General features: G+C 47.8%; 1 protein-coding gene across 2 annotated transcripts in view; it reads left to right on the top strand.

Moving 5' to 3' along the window:
• The window catches only part of BMP1 (bone morphogenetic protein 1), a 269,223-nt gene that overhangs the window by 174,819 nt on the left and 70,676 nt on the right, over nt 1-23,728 (top strand). For both annotated transcript variants that reach the window (XM_067470629.1, XM_067470630.1), the window contains exon 7: nt 5,209-5,333. In XM_067470629.1, coding sequence (XP_067326730.1) covers nt 5,209-5,333 — 125 coding nt within the window. The remainder of the gene's footprint in view (nt 1-5,208; nt 5,334-23,728) is intronic.

Raw genomic sequence — 23,728 nt, 5'->3', positions numbered from 1 at the left:
TTAGTTTTTTCCTAAATGCTAGAAGGGAAGTCGTCGATCTGATCTCCCCGGGGAGTGAGTTCCACAGGTGGGGGGCCACCACTGAGAAGGCCCTGCTCCTCGTCCCCGCCAGCCTCACTTGTGCCACTGGCGGGGTCGAGAGCAGGGCCTCCCCAGAAGATCTTAAACTTCGAGGTGGGATGTAGAGGGAGATCCGTTCGGACAAATACACTGGGCCGGAACTGTATAGGGTTTTGTAGGTCAAAACCAGCACTTTGAATTGTGCTCGGAATTGGATCGGCAGCCAGTGAAGCTGACGCAACAGGGGGGTGGTGTGCTCCCTGTACGCCGCTCCGGTGAGCAATCTGGCTGCTTCTCGCTGGACTAGTTGGAGTTTCCGAGCAGTCTTCAAAGGCAACCCCACGTAGAGTGCGTTGCAGTAATCCAACCGGGATGTGACAAGAGCGTGGACCACCGTGGCCAGATCCGACTTCCCAAGGTACGGGCGCAGCTGGCGCACAAGTTTTAATTGTGCGAAAGCTCTCCTGGCCACCGCCGAGACATGGGTTTCCAGGCTCAGCGATGAGTCCAGGATCACTCCCAAGCTGCGAACCTGCGTCTTCAGAGGGAGTGTAACCCCGTCTAACACACTCATTGGCTTTTTTTGCCGCCACATCACATTCCTGGCTCATGTTTAAGTTGTTGTCCACGAGGACTCCAAGATCTTTTTCACACGTCCTGCTCTCGAGCCAGGCATCATCGTCCCCCATTCTGTATCTTTGCATTTCGTTTTTTTCTGCCTAAGATCTCTGCTTTCAACTGTGGAAACTAGGGCTGGTCAATTCGTTTCGTTAATTCGTAATTCGTTAAAAAATTCGTTATTTTTTGAATTACGAAACGATTACAAAACATTTTTTTTTAACCTGGAAGTGTTTTTAAATATCGAAACGGCAGGCGCCAAAAAATTTTGTATTTCCGTCCATTTCGGAAATACGTAAGATGGCCGCCTGCCGATGCTTGCTGAGAGGGGCGAGCGAGAGGGGCGAGCGAGCGGCGAGCGAGAGGGGCGGAAGCACTCTCTCCTGACATTTCACCCACATCTATGGCAGGCATCCTCAGAGGTTGTGAGGTCTGTTGGAAACTAGGCAAGTGGGATTGATATATCTGTGGAATAATGTTCAGGGTGGGAGGAAGAACTCTTGTCTGCTGGAGGCAAGCGTGAATGTTGCAGCTGGCCAGCTTGATGAGCATCGAATGGCCTTGCAGCTTCATGGTCTGGCTGCTTCCTGCCTGAATGTTGCAATTGGCCAGCTTGCTTAGCATTGCTAATAGCGAGCGGCGAGCGAGAGGGGCGAGCGAGCGGCGAGCGAGAGGGGCGGAAGCACTCTCTCCTGACATTTCACCCACATCTATGGCAGGCATCCTCAGAGGTTGTGAGGTCTGTTGGAAACTAGGCAAGTGGGGTTGATATATTTGTGGAATAATGTTCAGGGTGGGAGGAAGAACTCTTATCTGCTGGAGGAAAGCGTGAATGTTGCAGCTGGCCAGCTTGATGAGCATCGAATGGCCTTGCAGCTTCATGGTCTGGCTGCTTCCTGCCTGAATGTTGCAATTGGCCAGCTTGCTTAGCATTGCCTATTAATAATAATAGCAAGCGGCGAGCAAGAGGGGCGAGCGAGCGGCGAGCGAGAGGGGCGAGCGAGCGGCGAGCGAGAGGGCCCGCCAGAGTGAGTGCCTGCCTTCCCTCCTTAATAATAATTAATAATAATTAATCCCTATTCTACTAAATTAATAATTAAATTTAAAAAATATTTAAAAAATATTGGGAAAAAAAAGGGCGCCATCTTTACAAAATGTTTTGTAAATATTTACGAAATTTCGTAAATACCGAAACTTTTTTTTGGGAAAGTTTTGTAATTATTTTAAATATCGAAACAAAAAAAAACCCCAATTACAAATCGATTTTAGAAACAAATTTTTGCGTTGTTACCCAGGCCTAGTGGAAACCTATTGGGTAAACTTGGGCAGGTCACAGACCCCCCCAGACCCAGAAAACCTCATAATGGGCCTTGGGTCACCATAGATCAGAAATGACTTGAAGGCACACAACAACAACAACAACAATCTCCGGCTTAAAGGATTTGCGATTCCAGGGTGGCGAAGTGCTGTCTTTCCCAACTGGGGATGGCGTTGACTCACCGTCGTCTTCTGTGCCCATATGGCTTGTTTATATGATGGATGCTTTATTTTGGGAAACCACTCTGATGAATAACGAAGTACAACGTACCCATTTTTGCACCTGTCAAAGTCGGCTTCTGTGCTCGCGTGGGTTCTGAGATTTGGACGCTTCGTGTTGGGAAACGACTGCGACAAATCGCCTGAGCCAAGTGTACCTATTTGCAGCTGACAAATATTGGAGGTCAGGGCCACATCTGAAGTTTCTGCCCAATGAGGCACCCCTCTCCTGCCCCTTCCTCGGTCAGCCAAGGTCTCCGTTCCTGTGGGCGGTTCCTTTGAGGTCGTAGGGTTGGTTGACTCACTCCTTTCTGCCCATCGAACTGCCAGTCTAATTACAGGGGCGTTTGCGGCTAGGCTTGAGCTCCGCTCCACTCTTTTCCTGCAGCTGAGTCGATTGCTGAAGTGGAATGACACAGCTGTGCTGCAGTGTGTAGGTGTGCCACACATACTTACTTACTTAGGCGATCCCTCGTAGCCTGAGGATGGTGTTCCTCCAAGTGTAGTGTCCTGGCGGTGGGTCCGTAGGTGACTGTGGAGCCCTCTTCTTGACCCACATGTTCTCCTTCAGTGAGGGCGTCGGTTTCCAGGTGGAAGGTGGTCCCGGTCAGGGTTGGCTTGACGCGTTTTCCTCTTGGCACGTTTCTCTCTTTCGCACTCCATTCGTGCCTCTTCAAATTCTACAGCACTGCTGGTCACAGCTGACCTCCAGCTAGAGCGCTCAAGGGCCAGGGTTTCCCAGTTCTCAGCGTCTATGCCAGAGTTTTTAAGGTTGGCTTGACGCGCCTTCCTCTTGGCACGTTTCTCTCTTTCGCACTCCATTCATGCCTCTTCAAATTCTACAGCACTGCTGGTCACAGCTGACCTCCAGCTAGAGCGCTCAAGGGCCAGGGCTTCCCAGTTCTCAGTGTCCATGCCAGAGTTTTTAAGGTTGGCTTGACGCACCTTCCTCTTGGCACGATTCTCTCTTTCGTCCTCCATTTGTGCCTCTTCAAATTCTACAGCACTGCTGGTCACAGCTGACCTCCTGCTGGAGCGGTCAAGGGCCAGGGCTTCCCAGTTCTCAGTGTCCATGCCAGAGTTTTTAAGGTTGGCTTGACGCGCCTTCCTCTTGGCACGATTCTCTCTTTCGTCCTCCATTCGTGCCCCTTCAAATTCTACAGCACTGCTGGTCACAGCTGACCTCCAGCTAGAGCGCTCAAGGGCCAGGGCTTCCCAGTTCTCAGTGTCCATGCCAGAGTTTTTAAGGTTGGCTTGACGTGCTTTCCTCTTGGCACGATTCTCTCTTTCGTCCTCCATTCGTGCCTCTTCCAATTCTACAGCACTGCTGGTCACAGCTGACCTCCAGCTAGAGCGCTCAAGGGCCAGGGATTCCCAGTTCTCAGTGTCTATGCCAGAGTTTTTAAGGTTGGCTTGACGCGCCTTCCTCTTGGCACAATTCTCTCTTTCGTCCTCCATTCGTGCCCCTTCAAATTCTACAGCACTGCTGGTCACAGCTGACCTCCAGCTGGAGCACTCAAGGGCCAGGGCTTCCCAGTTCTCAGTGTCTATGCCAGAGTTTTTAAGGTTGGCTTTGAGCCCATCTTTCAATCTCTTTTCTTGTCCTCCAATATTCCGTTTTCGAGTTCGGAATAGAGCAACTACTTTGGGAGATGGTGGTCGGGCATCCAGACAGCGTGGCCGGTCCAGCAGAGTTGATGGCGGAGGACCATCGCTTCAATGCTGGTGGTCTTTGCTTCTTTCTGAATCTGATGCAGTCCAGAATAGCTGGCCAGGAGATTTGTGCGTGGATTTTGTTTCTTCTGGGTTGTTGTAGGTTTTCTAAGTTGTATGGCCATGTTCTAGAAGCATTCTCTCCTGACGTTTCGCCTGACCTCGCAACCTCTGAGGATGCCTGCTATAGATGCAGTGGGATTGGACTTGCATCACATGTGACACACAAAATCCCCATGACCAATGAAAAATACTGGAAAGGTTTGGGGGAATTGACCTTGATTTATAGGAGTTGTAGTTCATCTACATCCAGACAATACTGTGGACTCAAACAATGATGGATCTGGACCAAACTTGGCACAAATACTCAATATGCCCAAAATGTGAACACTGGTGGAGTTTGGAGAAAACAGGCCTTGACATTTGGGAGTTGTAGTTGCTGGGATTTATAGTTCACCTCCAATCAAAGAGCATTGTGAACCCCACCAACAATGGAATTGAACAAAAACTTGGCACCAGAACTCCCATGACCAACAGAAAATACTGGAAGTGTTTGCTGGACATTGATCTTGAGTTTGGGAATTGTAGTTCACCTACATCCAGAGAGTACTGTGGAATCAAACAATGATGGATCTGGACCAAACTTGGCACAAATATTACATATGCCCGAATATGAACACTGGTGGAGTTTGGGAAAAATAGAATCTTGACATTTGGGAGTTGTAGTTGGAATTCACCTACACCCAGAGAGCACTGTGGACTCAAACAATGATGGATCTGGACCAAACTTGGCACAAATGCTCAATATGCCCAAATGTGAACACTGGTGGAGTTTTGGGAAAATAGGACTTAACATTTGGGAGTTGTAGTTACTGGGATTTATAGTTCACCTACAATCAAAAAGCATTCTGAACCCCACCAATGATAGAATGGGGCCAAACTTCCAACACAGAACGCCCATGACCAACAGAAAATGCTTTGTTTCTGGTCTTTGGCGACTCCTCTGACCAAAGAGTCCTGACCCCTAGGTTGAGGAACACTGTTCTATGCGTTGTAAAGGACAGGTAGGCACTGCAGGTAAGAAGCATGTGAGCCCAAGACTCACCTCAACCTTTGCCATATTGATCTTCTCCATGGAAAACTGTTTCCAGACAGTCTTGACTCCCAGTTCCAATTCTGTCTGAACCAAGTTATGAACAGACTCGCCCCCCATGTGAAGGTTGCTTGCCTGGGCCAAGGAACTGGGAAATATTCATAGCCTGCTCTGTGCTCTCGTTTCAGGGGGATCTTCCTCGACACCATCCTTCCCAAATACAATGTGAACGGAGTGCAGCCTTCCATTGGCCAGCGAAACCAACTCAGCAAGGGAGACATCGCTCAAGCACGCAAGCTCTATAAATGCCCTGGTAAGTAGTACTGCTGCCTGTTTGGCCTCCACAGATACGGTTCTGGGTGCTATTGACCTTTTCGGAGATGTACCGAGCGGGCCAGATGACCTCGTCTTCCATTCTGCATTTTCCCATTACCCCAGAGCTTTCCAAAAAATGTGTCATGCTGCAATGTGTAGGTGTGCCACACATACTTACTTACTTAGGCGATCTCTCGTAGCCTGAGGATGGTGGTCCTCCAAGTGTAGTGTCCTGGTGGTAGGTCCATAGGTGGCTGTGGAGCCCTATTCTTGACCCGCATCTTCTCCCGCAGTGAGGGCATCAATTTCCAGGTGGAAGACGGTCCCGGTCGGGGTTGGCTTGACGCGCCTTCCTCTTGGCACGTTTCTCTCTTTCACCCTCCACTTGTGCCTCCTCAAATTCTGCAGCACTGCTGGTCACAGCTGACCTCCAGCTGGAGCGCTCAAGGGCCAGGGCTTCCCAGTTCTCAATGTCTATGCCAGAGTTTTTAAGGTTGGCTTTGAGGCCATCTTTAAATCTCTTTTCCTGCCCACCAATGTTCCATTTTCCATTCTTAAGTTCAGAGTAGAGCAACTGCTTTGGGAGACGGTGGTCAGGCATCCGGACAACGTGGCCGGTCCAGCAGAGTTGATGGCGGAGGACCATCGCTTCAATGCTGGTGGTCTTTGCTTCTTCCAGCATGCTGACGTTTGTCCGCTTGTCTTCCCAAGAGATTTGCAGGATTTTCCAGAGGCAGCGCTGATGGAATCATTCCAGGAGTTGCATGTGACGTCTGTAGACAGTCCACGTTTCACAGGCGTATAGCAGGGTTGGGAGGGGAATGGCTTTATAAACAAGCCCCTTGCTCTCCCTACGGATGTCGGGGTTGGCTTGGTGTGCCTTCCTCTTGGCACAGTTCACCCTCCATTTGTGCATCTTCAAATTCTACAGCACTGCTGGTCACAGCTGACCTCCAGCTGGAGTGCTCAAGGGCCAGGGCTTCCCAGTTCTCAGTGTCTATACCAGAGTTCTTAAGGCTGGCTTTGAGCCCATCTTTCAATCTCTTTTCCTGCCCACCAACATTCCGTTTTCCATTCTTGAGTTCGGAGTAGAGCAACTGCTTTGGGAAAGGGTGGTTGGGCATCTGGACAACATGGACTTCAGTCCAGTTATTGCAACTCAGAGTAAGCTTCATCTTGCTTCCAAACACCACCACACACAAGCTGTAGTTTTATAGTTTATTGAGGGAAAAATCCAAGTCAAAATAAAGAATAAGCATTGCAAAGTTCCAAAGATTAAGGTTAAAAGCAGAATATAGTTCCAAAGATCTTCAGGTAAAAGCAAGAGACACAATCCTATTGGCAAAGTTCAAACCAGAGTCCCAGGTACAAGCAATGAAACAATTGCCCCATGAATCACAATGCAAGAAATCCCAAGCGTACTGCTTTCCAGGCTAAGGTTATTCCATGAAGCTTTCAGGCTAATAAGCTATGTTGAACCGACTCTTTCCCTTAGTTTGCAAGACGCCTAAATACCTTTCTAACATGAAAACATTACATGAAAGCATTGCAATGACCTTTCACCAAGCTGGCTTCTCATCTGCCGGCCTACGAGAACTCTGCCTGAGCCGCAAATCAAGACAAGCTTGCCGGGTCAGGTCACTATCAAGGCTTTCAGTACTTTCAGTATCAGCGTGGGAAGGAGGCAAATGCCTCTCCATCTGTTCTCTATCTACTTCGTTAAAATTCTTTTCTCCTGAGAACTGCTGTGTTGATGTTGACTCTGCACTGTCTGACTCTGCACTGTTTGTGGGAGCCGCAGGCCCAGAGATCTGAGGCACAGAAAAAGAGCCAGGAATCTGAATCCCATCAGCCACATCATCACAGAACATCTCAGCCACAACACCAATGGAGTTGATGGCGGAGGAGCATTGCTTCAATGCTGGTGGTCTTTACTTCTTCCAGCATGCTGCTATTTCTCTTCCTGTCTTCCCAAGAGATTTGCAGGATTTTCCAGAGGCAACGCTGATGGAATCGTTCCAGGAGTTGCATGTGACGTCTGTAGACAGTCCACGTTTTGCAGGCATAGAGCAGGGTTGGGAGAACAATATTATTTATTTATTTATTTTATTGACTTTGCTTCTATACGGCTGTATCTCAAGCCCGAAGGCGACTCACAGCGGTTCACAAACAGTAAAAACAGTAGAAACAGCAGTGGTTCCATACAACATAGAACAATTGACTTAACACATGATCCATAAATTACCAATAAGCAATTACAATGCACAATTATTACAAAAAACAACCGTACCCAATCTTCTCATCATCCAAGCGTAGTCCAGGTTCGTCGTCCCTTGTTCCATTCCTATGTTCCATTACCAGATTGCACTAAATTACTCAAACGCCTGCACAAACATCCAGGTCTTCACCTTTTTGCGGAATACCATTAGATATGGTGCTAGTCTAATGTCCGTAGGAAGAGCGTACCACAGCCGAGGAGCCACCACCGAGAAGGCCCTATCTCTCGTCCCCGCCAGCCGAGCTTGAGAAGCAGGCGGGATTGAGAGCAGGGTCTCCCCGGAAGATCTCAAAGTCCTGGTGGGTTCATAGGCAGAGATGCGGTCAGATAGGTAGCTTGGGCCCGAACCGTTTAGGGCTTTATAGGCCAACGCCAGCACTTTGAATTCAGCCCGGTAGCAGATCGGTAGCCAGTGGAGTTGGCGCAACAGGGGGGTTGTATGCTCCCTGCGCTCCGCTCCTGTTAACATCATGGCTGCCGAGCGTTGGACTAGTTGGAGCTTCCGAGCAGTCTTCAAAGGCAACCCCTTGTAGAGAGCGTTGCAGTAGTCTAAACGGGATGTAACCAGAGCGTGGACTACCGTGGCCAAGTCAGACTTCCCAAGGTACGGGCGCAGCTGGCGCACAAGCTTTAGCTGTGCAAATGCTCCCCTGGTCACCGCCGAAACCTGGGGTTCCAGGCTCAGCGATGTTTACAATAGCTTTGTAAACAAGCACTGTGGTCTCCCTACAGATGTCCCGGTCCTGAAACACTCTCTGCTTCATTTGGAAAAATGCTGCACTCGCAGAGCTCAGGCGGTGTTGCATTTCGGTGTCAGTGTTGGCTTTTGTGGAGATGTGGCTGCCAAGGGAGTGGAAAGGGTCAACATCTTCTAATGTGACACCACTAAGCTGTATTCCTGGCCTTGCAGAGGGATTGGCTGGTGACTGCTTGGACCCATGGCCAAGTCAAGGAGTCATCACACATCCGAATTTCCCCCAGGCCTCGGCTATATGTTATCCTAAGGCAGTGTTTCTCAACCTTCCTAATGCCGCGACCCCTTAGTACAGTTCCGCATGTTGTGGTGACCCCCAACCATAACATTATTTTCATTGCTACTTCATAACTGTAATTTTGGTACTGTTATGAATCGTCATGTAAATATCTGATGTGCAGGATGTATTTTCAAATCCCAAATACCCAATATGCCCAAATTTGAATCCTGGTGGGGTTGGGGGGAGTTTGTCACTTGGGAGTTGTAGTTGCTGGAATTTATAGTTAACTTACAATCAAAGAGCATTACGAACTCCACCAGTGATGGAATTGAACCAAACTTGGCACACAGAACTCTCATGACCAGCAGAAAATACTAGAAGGGTTAGGTGGGTTTTGCCTTGAGTTCTGGAGTTGTAGTTCACCTACATCCAAAGAACATTGTAAACTCAAACAATGATGAATCTTGATGTCAAACTTGGCATGAATATTTAATATGCCCAATCATGAACACTTTTGGGAGGTTGAGGGAAGACAGACCTTGACATTTGGGGGTTGTAGTTGCTGGGATTTATAGTTCACCTATGTTGTTGTTCATTCGTTCAGTCGTCTCCGACTCTTTGTGACCTCATGGACCAGTCCACGCCAGAGCTCCCTGTCGGCCGTCACCACCCCCAGCTCCTTCAAGGTCAGTCCAGTCCCTTCAAGGATGCCATCCATCCATCTTGCCCTTGGTCGGCCCCTCTTCCTTTTACCTTCCACTTTCCCCAGCATCATTCCCTTCTCTAGGCTTTGCTGTCTCCTCATGATGTGACCAAAGGACTTCCACTTTCTCTCTAGTCTCCTTCCCTCCAATGAGCAGCCGGGCTTCATTTCCTGGAGGATGGAGTGGTTGGATCTTCTCGCAGTCCAAGGCACTCTCAGAACTTTCCTCCAACACCACAGCTCAAAAGCATCTCTCTTCCTTCGCTCGGCCTTCCCGAAGGTCCAGCTCTCACATCCGTAGGTGACTACAGGGAAGACCATGGCTTGGACTAGGCAATGGATCTTGGTTGGCAGTCTGATGTCTCTACTCTTGACTATTTTCTCGAGATTGGACATTGCTCTCCATAGTTCACCTATAATCAAAGACAATTCTGAACCCCACCAACGAGAGAATTGGGGCAAACTTCCCACACAAAACCTGCATGATAAATAGAAAATACTGTGTTTTCTGATGGTTTTTGTTGACCCCACTGACACCCCCTGGTGACCCCCCCAGGGGTCCCGACCCCCAGGTTGAGAAACGCTGTCGTAAGGGCTCACAGTGAGGCAACTCCTTTGGGGAGTTGCTGTGAAGGAAGATTCATTTGTTGCCTCCTGTCTCTTGACGTCAGATCGTTGTGGTCGGCTAAGCCAAGCCTGGAATGTTCCGGCCCTTCCGTTGCATGTTATGACCCCCCCGGGGACTGACCTCATGCTCCCGTCTGAGCTCTTCCCATTGCTTTATGAATGGAAACAGCATGACCTAATGCACGGTTTTTGGAGCTCGGTCTGGACGGGCGGCTCTTGTCTTCACCAAGGTCTTGGAGGCCATCCAGTCCACGCCAGCCCTGGCTCGCCAGGAACCCAACAGATGTCAGCACAGAAGGCAGCGGGACCGGGAGCCAAAGGCAAAGCGAGCAGTGTGTGAAACTTCTGCTTCCCGTTGGACTCGCAAGACCTAGTCGGGGTGGGAGCTTCCCAACAGTCATCCTCGGCGGGGTCTCTCTCTTTCCGTGGAGAGGACAAAGACTCGTAAACAGAGCAGAGTTGTTTTCCTAGCGAGGAATGCAGCAATCCCAGCAGGAACTGTTTCTGAATGGGCAAATGACCCAGAACGAAGAACAGAATGGGCCTTGGAGAGGAAGACAGTGGTAGGGAAGTGGACAGGGAAGGAAGCAGAAGGAGTGAACGACCAACGAGTGAAGAGAGGTGGCCAGGAAGACAGTCCCACCTTCTCTCCTGCACTGTGCTAATAATCTATAGCAATAAAAATGTCATGTTCGTTTGTGATATTCACAGAACTCAAAAACCACTGGACGAATTGACACCAAATTTGGACACAAGACACCTGACAACCCAATATATGTCCTTCACTCCAAAAATTGATTTTGTCATTTGGGAGTCGTGGTTGCTGGGATTTATAGTTCACGTACAATCAAAGAGCATTCTGAACTCCACCAATGATGGAATTGAACCAAACTTGGCACACAGTTCTCCCATCACCAACAGAAAGCACTGGAAGGGTTTGGTGGGCATTGATCTTGAGTTTGGGAGTTGTAGTTCACCTACATCCAGAGATCACTGTGCACTCAAACAATGATAGTTCTGGACCAAACTCTACACAAATACTCAATATGCCCAAATGTGAACACTGGTGGAGTTTGGGGAAAATAGCATCTTGACATTTGGGAGTTGTAGTTGCTGGGATTTATAGTTCACCTAAAATCAAAGAGCATTCTGAACTCCACCAATGATGGTATTGAACCAAACTTGGCACACAGTTGTCCCATGACCAACAGAAAACACTAGAAGGGTTTGGTGGGCATTGATCTTGAGTTTGGGAATTGTAGTTCACCTACATCCAGAGATCACTGTGCACTCAAACAATGATGGATCTGGACCAAACTCTACACAAATACTTCATATGCCCAAAAGTGAACACTGGTGGAGTTTGGGGAAAATAGTCCTTGACATTTGGGAGTTATAGTTGCTGGGATTTCTAGTCCACCTACAATCAAAGAGAATGCTGAACTCCACCAACGATGGAACTGAAGCAAACTTGGCACACAAAACTACCTGGTGGAGTTTAGGGAAATAGAATCTTGACATTTGGGAGCTGTAGTTGCTGGGATTTGTAGTTCACTTACAGTCAAAGGGCATTCAGGTGTCGGTGGTATCCGGGAGGGCCTTTGCACAATTGCGTCTTGTGCGCCAACTGCGACCGTACCTCGTGAAGGCTGATCTGGCCGGGGTGGTCCACGCCTTGGTCACCTCTAGAATGGATTACTGCAATGCGCTCTACGTGGGGCTGCCCTTGAAGACGGCTCGGAAACTTCAATTGGTCCAGCGGGCAGCAGCCAGGATGCTAACTGGAGCTCATTATCAAGAGAGGTCTACCCCTCTGTTTAAGGAGCTCCACTGGCTGCCATTTATTTTCCGAGCCCAATTCAAGGTGCAGGTGCTCACCTACAAAGCCCTGAACGGTTTGGGACCACCCTACCTGCGTGACCGCATCTCCATCTACGAACCCACACGCTCACTCCGGTCATCTGGAGAGGCCCTGCTCGTGATCCCACCTATGTCGCAAGCGCGCTTGGTGGGGACACGGGACAGGGCCTTCTCTGTGGCGGCCCCCCGACTTTGGAATGGCCTTCCAAAAGAGCTTCGTCAGGCCCCTACTCTAGCAGTTTTCAGAAGGAACCTAAAAACTTGGCTGTTCCGATGTGCCTTCGCAGAATAGGAATCCCCATCCCAAGTCCTAGATGCACTTTAGCACAACCAATGTTGCTGCACACCGCACTTTTAATCTTACGTTCCTCCTCCCATCTCAGCACTTTTAACCCTGTACCCCATTACGCTGGCCGAACCAGTTTTAATAGTGTTTTGATGTATTGTCATTGTGGTTATTTTGCTTAATTGTTTTGATTTGCTTTGTTTATTGTTGTGTTATGTTTCTATTGTATTGTATTTGAGGCTTCGGCCCGTGTAAGCCGCATCGAGTCCTTCGGGAGATGCTAGCGGGGTACAAATAAAGTTAATAATAATAATAATAATAATTCTGAACCCCACCAATAATAGAATTGGGCCAAACCTCCCACACAAAACACCCATGTGGGCCACAGCGGCACATGGCAGGGCATGGCTAGTATATTATATTTACATATTGCTTGTAAGCCGCTCTGAGTCTCCTTTGGGGTGAGAAGGGCAGCATATCAATGTCGTAAATAAATAAATACCTAGGACTTGTTCAGAGCCGGCATTTGCAGAACCGAGAGTTGAAGGCTTCCTGCAAAGCTCTTGTGTGTATTTTCCCACTGGCTGACTTGGCCTCCCTAGATGTGCCTCTTCTCTTTCTCTTCTTACCATCACCCGGCTTTTGTTTCTCTCGGATGCCTCAACTGTAATAAATCCCCCTGAATTTTTGTGCAAAGGGAGGAGGGGAAGACCCACCCCGAGCGTCAGGCAGCCAAGCGATGGGGCTCTGGACCGTTGCCCACATAACATAACCATGGAGACGTGCACTTAGTTACGGTGGCTTAACCAGCATCCTCCCCGTCTCGCCTCCCTCCCCGTCCATCCGAACAAAGCTGCGATGGATTGGATGTTGACAGAAGGTGGCTTCGCATGTCCCACGGAAGTGCCAAAAACGGACGCCTTCGCGAGATACGTTTCCTCTTTTGGCACAGTCCGTGCGACACCTGAAGGGAGGAGGTTGCACGTCTTCCCTTTGGGGGGGAAATTTTCTGCCTTGTTATTAAACAAAGGCTCAAACTTCCCAAAGTCTCTCAAAAAGAGGAGACGTGAGAATCTGGGTGGGGCGGCTGCCTCATGACTGCAGCTGTCTGGCTCCTTCCCAGCTTCTTTGTACCTGGCAGGGAAGTGCTATGTCTCCAGTCCCAAGGCCCCAGTTTTGCATCTGCCAAAAACATGTGTCCACACACCTGGGGCTTTCTCAACATGCCTCCCCTCCGGCTGCATCTGGAGTGTGACATGCAAGCCGTCAAAGATCTTTGCAGCCCTCCTGGACAGCTGGAGTCCAGGAAACTGGCTCGGTTTCTAGGGTCAGCCTCTGATGGGCTTCTCATGGGAAGATCCTATGGGTAAAGATGCCTTTGGACTGGACTTACGTAAACACTGAGGATTCATCATCCTTGAGTTGTTGCTGATGCGTGCAGATGGAGCAAGGCTGACAAAGCTTCCTTTGCAACGAGCGAGCAGCACCTCCACTCCTGCGAGTGAATTGTAGACAGGGAAAACTCAGCAACGCCTGGCAGGGGACATTTCTGGAGAGATCATCCGGAGTTCCGGGGTACGGTGTCATCTGTACGCAGATGATGTCCTTCCCACCTGCTACTAAGGAGGCTGTCGAGGTCCTGAACCGGTGCCTGGCCGCTGTAACGGTCTGGATGGGGGCGAACAGATTGAAACTGAATCCAGACAAGACAGAGGTACTCCTGGTCAGTCGTAAGGCCGTACAGGGCATAAGGTTACAGCCTGTGTTGGATGGGGTCGCACTCCCTCTGAAGACACAGGTTCGCAGCTTGGGTGTGATCCTGGATTCATTGCTGAGCCTGGAGCCTTAGGTTTCGGCGGAGACCAGGGGAGCATTTGCACAGCTAAAGCTTGTGCGCCAGCTGCGCCCGTATCTTGGGAAGTCTGACTTGGCCACGGTAGTCCACACTCTGGTTACATCCCGTCTAGACTACTGCAACGCTCTCTACGTGGGGTTGCCTTTGAAGACGGCCCGGAAGCTTCAATTAGTCCAACGTGTAGCAGCCATGATACTAACAGGAGCGGAACGCAGGGAGCATACAACGCCCTTGTTGTACCAGCTCCACTGGCTGCCGATTTGCTACCGGGCTGAATTCAAGGTGCTGGCATTGACCTTTAAAGCCCTAAACGGTTCCGGCCCAAGATACCTATCCGACCGCATCTCTGCCTACGAACCCACCAGGACTTTGAGATCTTCCGGGGAGGCCCTGCTCTTGATCCCACCGGCCTCCCAAACACTGTTGGCAGGGACGAGAGATAGGGCCTTCTCGGTGGTGGCTCCTCGGCTGTGGAACGTCCTTCCTACGGACATTAGGCTGGCACCATCTCTCATGGCATTCCGAAGAAAGTTGAAGACCTGGATGTTTGTGCAGGCTTTTGAGTAAATTAGTGCAATCTGGTAACTGAACATAGGAATGGAACAATGGACGACAAACTTGGATTATGCTTGGATGATGAGGCGATTGGGTACGGGTTTTTGTAATAATTGTGTATTAGAATTGCCTATTAGTTATTAGTGGATAATGTGTTAAGTCAGATGTTATTTGTCGTATGGAACTATTGCTGTTTTTATTGTCTTGTTTGTGAACCGCTGTGAGTTGCCTTCGGGCTTGAGATACAGCGGTATATAAGCAAAGTAAATAAATAAATAAATAAATAAATAAATAAATAAATAAATAAAATTTCTGCCAACGATGAACAAGTTTTCTGAAGCCGTCACGGAAGAAGCCAACACTCTATTTCCGCAACCAGCGTCTCACAGTTCTCTCATCCTGGTGAAAAGAAGCAGGGGAGCTGAGGGATGAATTATTGTTGCCACCAATTTAAAAGGAACCAGTATTCAGGAGATTTTACCCCAGTTCCCAATTTTAAAAAGACTTAGCCGATTTGCAATGGAGGTTGCCGATTAGGAACCAAATTTACCATCAAGTTGGAAGGGAGGCTGTTCAATTGCACCTCCTCCTTTATTAAGAAAGTAATAACTTAGTAGTAATTACACTGTATATACTGTAGCGTGACTGGAGAGAAGAATGTAGATTTATTTGGTTACTTTTCCCTACGTTTCTGCCACCCCGTGAGGTAAGTTGTAATATTGTGAGAAATGGCACTTTGTACACAGAATAGATGGAGCTGAGGTAATCTTCAAATAAAAGTTAACAATTTTATTAAGTACACAGTGTGTGGTTGCAAGACGTAACTTTTCCTTGTTGCACTTGGAATAATACTTGTAACTTTAATAGTTCATTCTTTCTAGTGACACAGTATCTTTCTGACGTAGAGCACTTGTTTCAGACAAAGTTTCCATACAGGGATGTTTCCCTTAGTTGATCCTCCCTAGATCAAATACTAAGTAAACTATTCTTTAGCCTCTCCTTAGACTAAAAGAATACCAGCTATGTTTCACCATTCCGCTGCACTAGCCTGAGAAACTTCCAATAGCCAAACCCAGCTTTTCAAAGCCTCAAAGTTTTGCTTCACAAGTCACTCCGCCACCTTTCCTTTCCTTCTCTCCCAACTCCTAACTCCTCACTCCTCTGAACCTAACTCCTGACTGCTCACTCCTCTAAACCTCAACCCTAACTGATTTTTTAACTGTCGTTTTTTCAAACTCTCCCCTCTAAGCTCCTCCCACTTCCCTCTCTCCTGCATCGGTCTCCATGGCAACGCACATGGAGGACTCCTCTGACTTAGGCCGCTCCAGCATTACTGCAGCCAATCTAAACACAAATACAGTTAAAATCATACAATTTATAATCCACTCCTGTACACCTGGGTACCCATTGTGCACAGATCTTCCGATAGCCAAGCAAAGCAATAATGTGACCCACACGTTCTTGTGAAATGCCGATTAGGCTTGAAATTTCTCTCTGAGTGATACGATGATCATCCTGAATGAATCTGTCAAGCTTTTGCTTGTGAAACTGGGTGGTTGCTGTCACAGGACGTCCAACTTCCTGTTTGTCACGCAAGCCAGATGTTCCCACCTCAGCATCTTTAAACTTACTCGGCCAACGATGCACAGTACTCACATCAACACAATCCCCAGAAACAGCTTGCATTCTCTGATGGAGCTCCATCCTTTGGGGTGACACCTTCTGCTGTCAAGAATTCAATGACTGCACATTGCTTAAGTCGCATTGACCAACGTTCTGCGCAGGGTTCCATACTTCACACTTTAACAACACAACCATTCAATGCTAAGGCTTCCCGCCAAAATGGAACTGTAGAGGAGAGTCTACTGAACAAGCCAGTACCTGCCGCATACCAGGAACGCCATCTGTTGAGGACAGGTAATTTTCAACAGTAAGCAAACAGTATTTTGCCCCCCGCCCCAACCAATCAATCACTGATATATATTTTCTGTTCATCGTGGGAGTTCTGTGTGCCATATTTGGTTCAATTCCATCATTGGTGAACTATACATCCCAGTAACTACAACTCGCATATGTCAAGGTCTATCTTCACCCAAGAGCACCCCTGGGCAAAATCAACTTACTTTGCGTAATGGCTTGAGCCGCCCCTGGTTGAGGAGTTACCAAGGTGGAGGCATTACTTTTCATTCAACCCTCGTAGTTCTTTGTGGAGCACAAAATCCACTCTCTACTGATGTTAAGCTATTAACAAGCATTAATGACCATTTGGTTCTTGGGAGCCTTTGTCAAATAATCAACCCATTAACCTTTGCAATGAGAGCGTGGGTTGTTTACGATGAGACACAGAGAAGAACGTGGATGGCTTTGGGCTCATCTCATGACTTTCCCGTCTGATCCAAAGCTCAGGAGAGACATGACTCTCCTCCAGGGAGATGTGCCTTCATCCTGTACGTCATGCAACGTGGAAGTGTGGTCAGAGGAGACGTGAGTCAGTCATCAGTGTCATGTCCAAAGCCATGCTGTGAGAACTTCCAGTGAAGCTCCGAGGACTTCCCAGAAATCATCTTGGCAGCCTCGGCATCACATCACCCAGATTAGAAATAGAATACAGAGCTTCCAATACACAACCAATGGTCCAAAGGTCTATTTGGAAATACAGTTTCCCAAGAAGTGCCCTGCTTGTTGAGTTGGCTTAAACATTAATTTTGGAACAAAAAAATAATCCCTTGTATTGTCGAAGGCTTTCATGGCTGGAATCACTAGGTTCTTGTGGGTTTTTTCGGGCTATAGAGCCATGTTCTAGAGGCATTTCTCCTGACGTTTCGCCTGCATCTATGGCAAGCATCCTCAGAGGTGTGAGGTCTGTTCACAAATGCTACGTTCAGCAAAGGACAAGAGGGATCCTCTCCCCTCTGCAGGAGTCTACCGTGTACCATGCAGCTGTGGACAAGTCTACAGAGGGACCACCAAACGCAGCAGCATTGCCCAAACACGAATCAAGGAACATGAAAGGCACTGCAGACTCCTTCAACCAGAGAAGTCAGCCATAGCAGAGCACCTGAGGAACCAGCCTGGACACAGCATTTTATTGGAGAACGCAGAAATGCTGGACCACACCAATAACCACCATGTCAGACTACACTGAGAAGCCATTGAAACCCACAAGCATGTGGACAATTTCAACACAAAGGAAGAGACCATGAAAATGAACAAAATCTGGCTACCAGTATTAAAAAACTCTAAAATTATAACAGCTAAACAACAGAGAGGAAAAAACCAGGCACAGATTAACACCTCCCAGCAAGAGATTTTCCCAGGCTCAGGCAGGCCTTCAAATGCTAATGAAGGTGATCAGCTAAACATTCACACCTAACTGCAGCAGGGAAGAGCTCCTTGCCCCACCCCAGCCATTCCACAGATATATAAACGCATTTTTCCTACTTCCAACAGACCTCACACCTCTGAGGATGCTTGCCATAGATGCAGGCGAAACGTCAGGAGAAATGCCTCTAGAACATGGCTCCATAGCCCGAAAAAACCCACAAGAACCTAAATAATCCCTTGTTTATTCTTTAGATGTGAAGGAACCTAATGAACCCAAAATAACATGAATTTGAGATAGAATTGCAAAAGGCATTTCTTTTCTTACATATGGTTAGCATTTTAAAATGTGTTTTCTCATTTTAACTGCTCATAAGAGAGAATGGTTTAATTTTATCATCATGATGGTACCAGTAGGCTCAAGACATTTTTTCCATCCAAAATGTAATCTGGAATTGAAGTTAAAATAAAATAGATCATGTTTCCCATTCTTTAAGAATTCTTTGAGTTCTCTTAAGTAACCAAATTCTGTATTTTCCCCCAAGATTCTGTAAATTGTTATTATTATTATTGAGTCAAAAAGTTTCATTTTACACATTATGATATATATCACTTTCCATATAACAAATCCTTTTAATCCTACTGTATGCATTTTGCCCTAAAATCCCCAAACAAATCGCTTTCTTCTTCCCCAGCTAGTGATACTAAATCTATGTTGTTGCTGTTATTGTTGTTGTTGTTTATTCGTTAAGTCACTTCCAACTCTTTGTGACCTCATGGACCAGCCTACGTCAGAGCTCCCTGTCGGCCGTCACCACCCCCAGCTCCTTCAAGGTCAGTCCAGTCCCTTCAAGGATGCCATCCATCCACCTTGCCCTTGGTCGGCCCCTCTTCCTTTTGCCTTCCATTTTCCCCAGCATCATTCCCTTCTCTAGGCTTTCCTGTCTCCTCATGATGTGGCCAAAGGACTTCCGCTTTGTCTCTCGTCTCCTTCCCTCCAGTGAGCAGCCGGGCTTTCTTTCCTGGAGGATGGACTGGTTCGATCTTCTCGCAGTCCAAGGCACTCTTAGGACTTTCCTCCAAAACTACAGTTCAAAAGTGTCTATCTTCCTTTGCTCAGCCTTCCTTATGGTCCAGCTCTCACATCCGTAGGTGACGACAGGGAATACCATAGGTGAAATACATCTCCCCTAAATCATTGTCAGTTCCTCCCAAACCTCTCTAGTATTTTCTGTTAAAAAGGTAAAGGTTGTCCCTTGACATTATGTCCAGTCATGTCTGACTCCGGGACTCTGGTGCTCATCTCCATTTCTAAGCCAAACAGCCGGCGTTGTCCATAGACACCTTCAAGATCATGTGGCTGGCATGACTGCATGGAGCACCATTACCTTCCCGCTGGAGCGGTACCTATTGATCTACTCACATTTGCATGTTTTTGAACTGCTAGGTTGGCAGAAGCTAGGGCTGACAGCGGAAGCTCACTCCGCTCCCCAGAATCGAACCTGCGACCTTTCCTTCAACAAGCTCAGCAGCTCAGCGGTTTAACCCACTGCGCCACCGAGGGTTCTAACAGTATTTTCTGTTGGTCAATAATAATAGAGTAAAATAATAAATGTAATAATAATAAATAGAGTAAAATAATAAATGTAATAATAATAATAATAATAATCACAACCATCATCACAAGGAAGCAGACGAAACAATAGATGCCATCCTCAGCTGCTGCAAGAAGATTGCACAGACGTACTGTAAGCAGAGGTACAACACCATTGCTCAGATGATCCATTGGAACTTGTGCCACAAACACCATCTTCCTGCCACAAAGAACGGGTGGGATCACAAACCCAAAAAAGTTACAGAAAATGAACACTCCAAACTACTCTGGGACTTCTGAATTCAGACTGACAGAGTTTTGGAGCACAAGACTCCTGGCCTCACAATAGTGTTAAAAAACAAAAGTATGGATTGTCAATGTTGCAATCCCAGGTGACAGCAGGATTGAAGAGAAACATCTGGAAAAGCTGGCATGATATGAGGATTTAAAGATCGAACTGCAAAGACTCTAGCACAAGCCAGTCAAGGGGGTCCCAGTGGTGATCGGCACATCGGGTGGAGTGCCTCAAGGCCTTGGCCTGCACTTAAATACAATCGGTGCTGGCAAAATTATCACCTATCATCTGCAAAGGCCACCTTACTGGGATCTGCATGCGTTATTCACCAATACATCACACAGTCCGAGACACTTGGTAAGTGTCCGACGTGTGATCCAATACAACAGCCAGCAGAGTGTCTGCTGTGGACTCATCTTGTTGTGTTTCAAATAATAATAATAATAATAATAATAATAATAATAATAATGTAATAATAATAATTACAGAGTAAAATGATACATAACTTTGACCTGAGTATAAGCTGTGGAGGTCTTTTTCAGCCAAAAAAAAGGGCTGAAAAACTTGGCTTATACTCGAGTATATACGGTATTTTAAATTGAGTGCTGTCTCCCCCTCAAAAACATGTTGTTTCATTATATGTTGTCCTACTTATCATACTATTTATAATACTTCTCCTATTATCTTCTAATTTCATTCCTTTCTTATCAATCCCCAACCCCCCCCCCCAACCACACACACACGTATGTATGTATGTATGTTCCCAGACTTGTGGGCAGCAACCAAATTCTGCAGTTTTACCAAGATTCTGCAGAATCTTGTGTTGTTTTTCCAAGATTCTGCAGAATCCTGTGTTGTTTGTCCAATATTCTGTAGAAAAATGTGGGCAGCAATTACATTCTCTAGTTTTTCCAAGATTGTGTAGGATGTTGTGTACTTTATCCAAATTTCCACAGAATCTTGTGGAAGGCAACCAAATGCTGTAATTGTTTTCCAGGGTTCTGAAGGATCTTTTATAGTTTTTCCAAGATTCTGCAGAATCTTGTGGATAGCAACCAAATTCTATTGTTTTTTCTACATGTGCAAAACACAGAGCCATAAGGTTGAGAGACTAGAGGTGCAAGCAAATCATAGAATCATAGTTGGAAGAGACCTCGTGGGTCATCCAGTCCATCCCCAAACAAATAGTGTCTCCATTCCCCTGGTGTTTTCCTTTGTGCCTTTTCATACAATCATAGAATCATAGAGTTGGAAGAGACCTCAAGGACCACCCAGTCCAACCCTCTGCCATGCAGAAACACACCATGAAAGCCCTCCCGTCAGATGACCGTCTGGTTTTCTGCTTGAAAACCTCCAGAGAAGACAACTTTCAAGACTCTTTGGGATGTCCAAGAAAGTAAAACTATCTTGGTCCATATCAGGGGTCCTCAAACTGTTTAAACAGAGGGCCAGGTCACAGTCCCTCAAACTGTTGGAGGACCCGATTATAATTTGAAAAAAATATGAATGAATTCCTATGGACACTACATATATCTTATTTATAGTGCAAAAAGCACTTTAAAACAATACAATAATTAAAATGGAGAACAGTTTTAACAAATATAAACTTATTAGTATTTCAATGGGAAGTGTGGCCCTGCTTTTGGCTGATGAGATAGGATTGTTGTTGTTGTTCTTGTTGTTGTTGTGTGCTTTCAAGTCATTTCAAACTTAGGTTGACCCTGAGCAAGGGCCAGGAAAATTACCCTGGAGGGCCGTATCTGGCCCTCGGGCCTTAGTTTGAGGACCCCTGGTCCATATTATCATAGAATCCTAAAGTTGGAAGAGACCACAAGGAACATCGAGTGCAACCCTATTCTGCCAGGCAGGAAACTACAAGCCTTCTTGACAGATGCCCATCTGAACTCTGTTTTAAAGTCTCCAGAGATGGAGACTCCACCAGACTGGAGCAGTTGCAGCAGTTCTTAGACGACACAGCCGGAGTAGATCCCTTCCAGTCCGGCTTCTGTGCGGGGCACAGGACAGAGGCTGTGCTGGTCTCCACCACGGATCGCCTTCGATGCCAGCTTGACCAGGGCGGGTCGGTGCTGCTTGTGTTCTTGGATCTCACAGCAGCATTGGACACAGTCGACCACCATCTTTTGGCCCACCACCTTGCTGCTGTTGGAGTCAGGGGAGAGCGTTAAACTGGCTGTCCTCCTTTCTTCCCAACCATGGACAGCGAGTGGAGAGGGGAGGCCTGGTCTCTGAGAGGTCCCCCCCCCCTCTCTTGTGGGGTTCCTCCTCAGGGGGCCATTCTCTCCCCTCTCTTGTTTAACATCTCTATGCGACCACTTGTTCAGCTGGTTCGAGGTTTTGGGCTTGAGTGTTATCAGTACGCCGATGACACTCAGCTGGTGCTGAAGATGGAAGGCCCACCGGAATCTGTCCCCGATTGTTTCCATCAGTGCCTCGAGGCCGTGACTGGATAGCTGCGTGCCAGCAGGTTGAGGGTGAATCCAGCAAAGTCGGAGATCCTATGGCTGGGTCGACCGGGCAGTGGGGACATCCATCTACCTACCCTGGATGGAGAGGCTCTACGCCCGTCATCGTTGGTCAAGAGTCTGGGAGTCCTTTTGGACCCTCTGCTGAGGATGGAGGCCCAGGTCTCCGCCGTGAGCAGAACCGCCTTCTTTCTTTCACCTGCGGCAGGCCAGACGACTGGCTCCCTCCCTGTCCAGGGACGACCTCGCTACGGTGATCCAGGCCACAGTCATCTCCAAACTGGACTACTGTAATGCCCTCTACATTGGCCTTCCTCTGTCGGTGATCCGGAAGCTCAAGTTGGAACAAAATGCAGCTGCTCGGCTTCTTGCGGGAATTCTGATGAGATGCCACATCACCCCAATCTTACGGCAGCTGCATTGGTTACCCATTGAGCACCGGATCCCTTTCAAAGGGGTGGGACTCAACTTTAAGGCCTTGCATGGTCTGGGGCCGATGGACCTGAGGGACCGCCTCACCCCCTCCCAACCCCAGAGATTCCTCCTGTCTGAAAACCAAGATCTGTTGGAAATTCCCAGTATCAAGACCTTGCGTCTAACAGCAACCAGGCGCAGAGCCTTCACAGCAGTGGCACCATCGCTCTGGAATACTTTGCCACCTGAAGTCCGAGCCTTGTGGCACCTATCAGCTTTCCGCAGGGCGTGTAAGACATACCTGTTTCGATATGCCTTTGATCTTTGACATTGTTGTTTTTAAATTGTTTTTAAATTGTTTTTAAATTGTGTTAGATTTTAGCCATTCTTGTAAGCCACTCCGAGCCCCAGGGGAGTGCCGCCATAGAAGTTTGAATAATAAATAAATAAATATATTTCACTGGAAGTCCCAGTGAACCTCCATGCACATCCTTGCCCAGTTTGTTCATCTGGCCTCCAGATGGTTTTGCTGGGACAGTTCCAGGCGATGCTGAGCAGAAAAAGCTGCCCTCTCCCCATCTGGCTGGAGGCAGGACAGCGTGGCAACATGGAGAGAGGCATCCCAATGCAAGCCTCCCCGTGCCAGGGCTTTTGCAGGCGCTGGAAGGCTGGATTGCCACCACGCACACCACTTTATCCTGGGGCCGCCCTTGGGAAGTTTGGGACAATATTTGGATGGCTTTAAGAGGCTCTGGCTTGGATTGGGGCCCTCCCTTTTGCCGGAAAGTCCCCATGTGCTTTCCTGCAAAAGGAAGGAAAGGCAGGCACAGAAGTGAGCACGAAAACACTTGTGAAAGGTCGAGATTGCCTGTGCCGGTCCTGACTTCCGTCACTGTAGCAACGTGGCATCGGGGTTGGTTTCCATAGATACCTTCACCGCCGTGGAAGAAGTTTTATAGATACGAGGATGGGGAGACAGGGTTCTTCCTAATGTTCAGATGGAATCTCCTCTCTTGTAGTTTGAAGCCATTGTTCCCTTGCGTCCTAGTCTGCAGGGAAGCAGAAAGGAAGCTTGCTCCCTCCTCCTCCCTGTGGCTTCCTCTCACATATTTGTACATGGCTATCATATCTCCTCTCAGCCTTCTCTT

This window comes from Anolis sagrei, chromosome 7, assembly GCF_037176765.1.
Source record: "Anolis sagrei isolate rAnoSag1 chromosome 7, rAnoSag1.mat, whole genome shotgun sequence".
Classification (NCBI taxonomy): Eukaryota; Metazoa; Chordata; class Lepidosauria; order Squamata; family Dactyloidae; genus Anolis; species Anolis sagrei.
The sequence above is the reverse complement of the archived record's forward strand: the minus strand, read 5'-3'. Positions and strand labels throughout refer to the sequence as shown.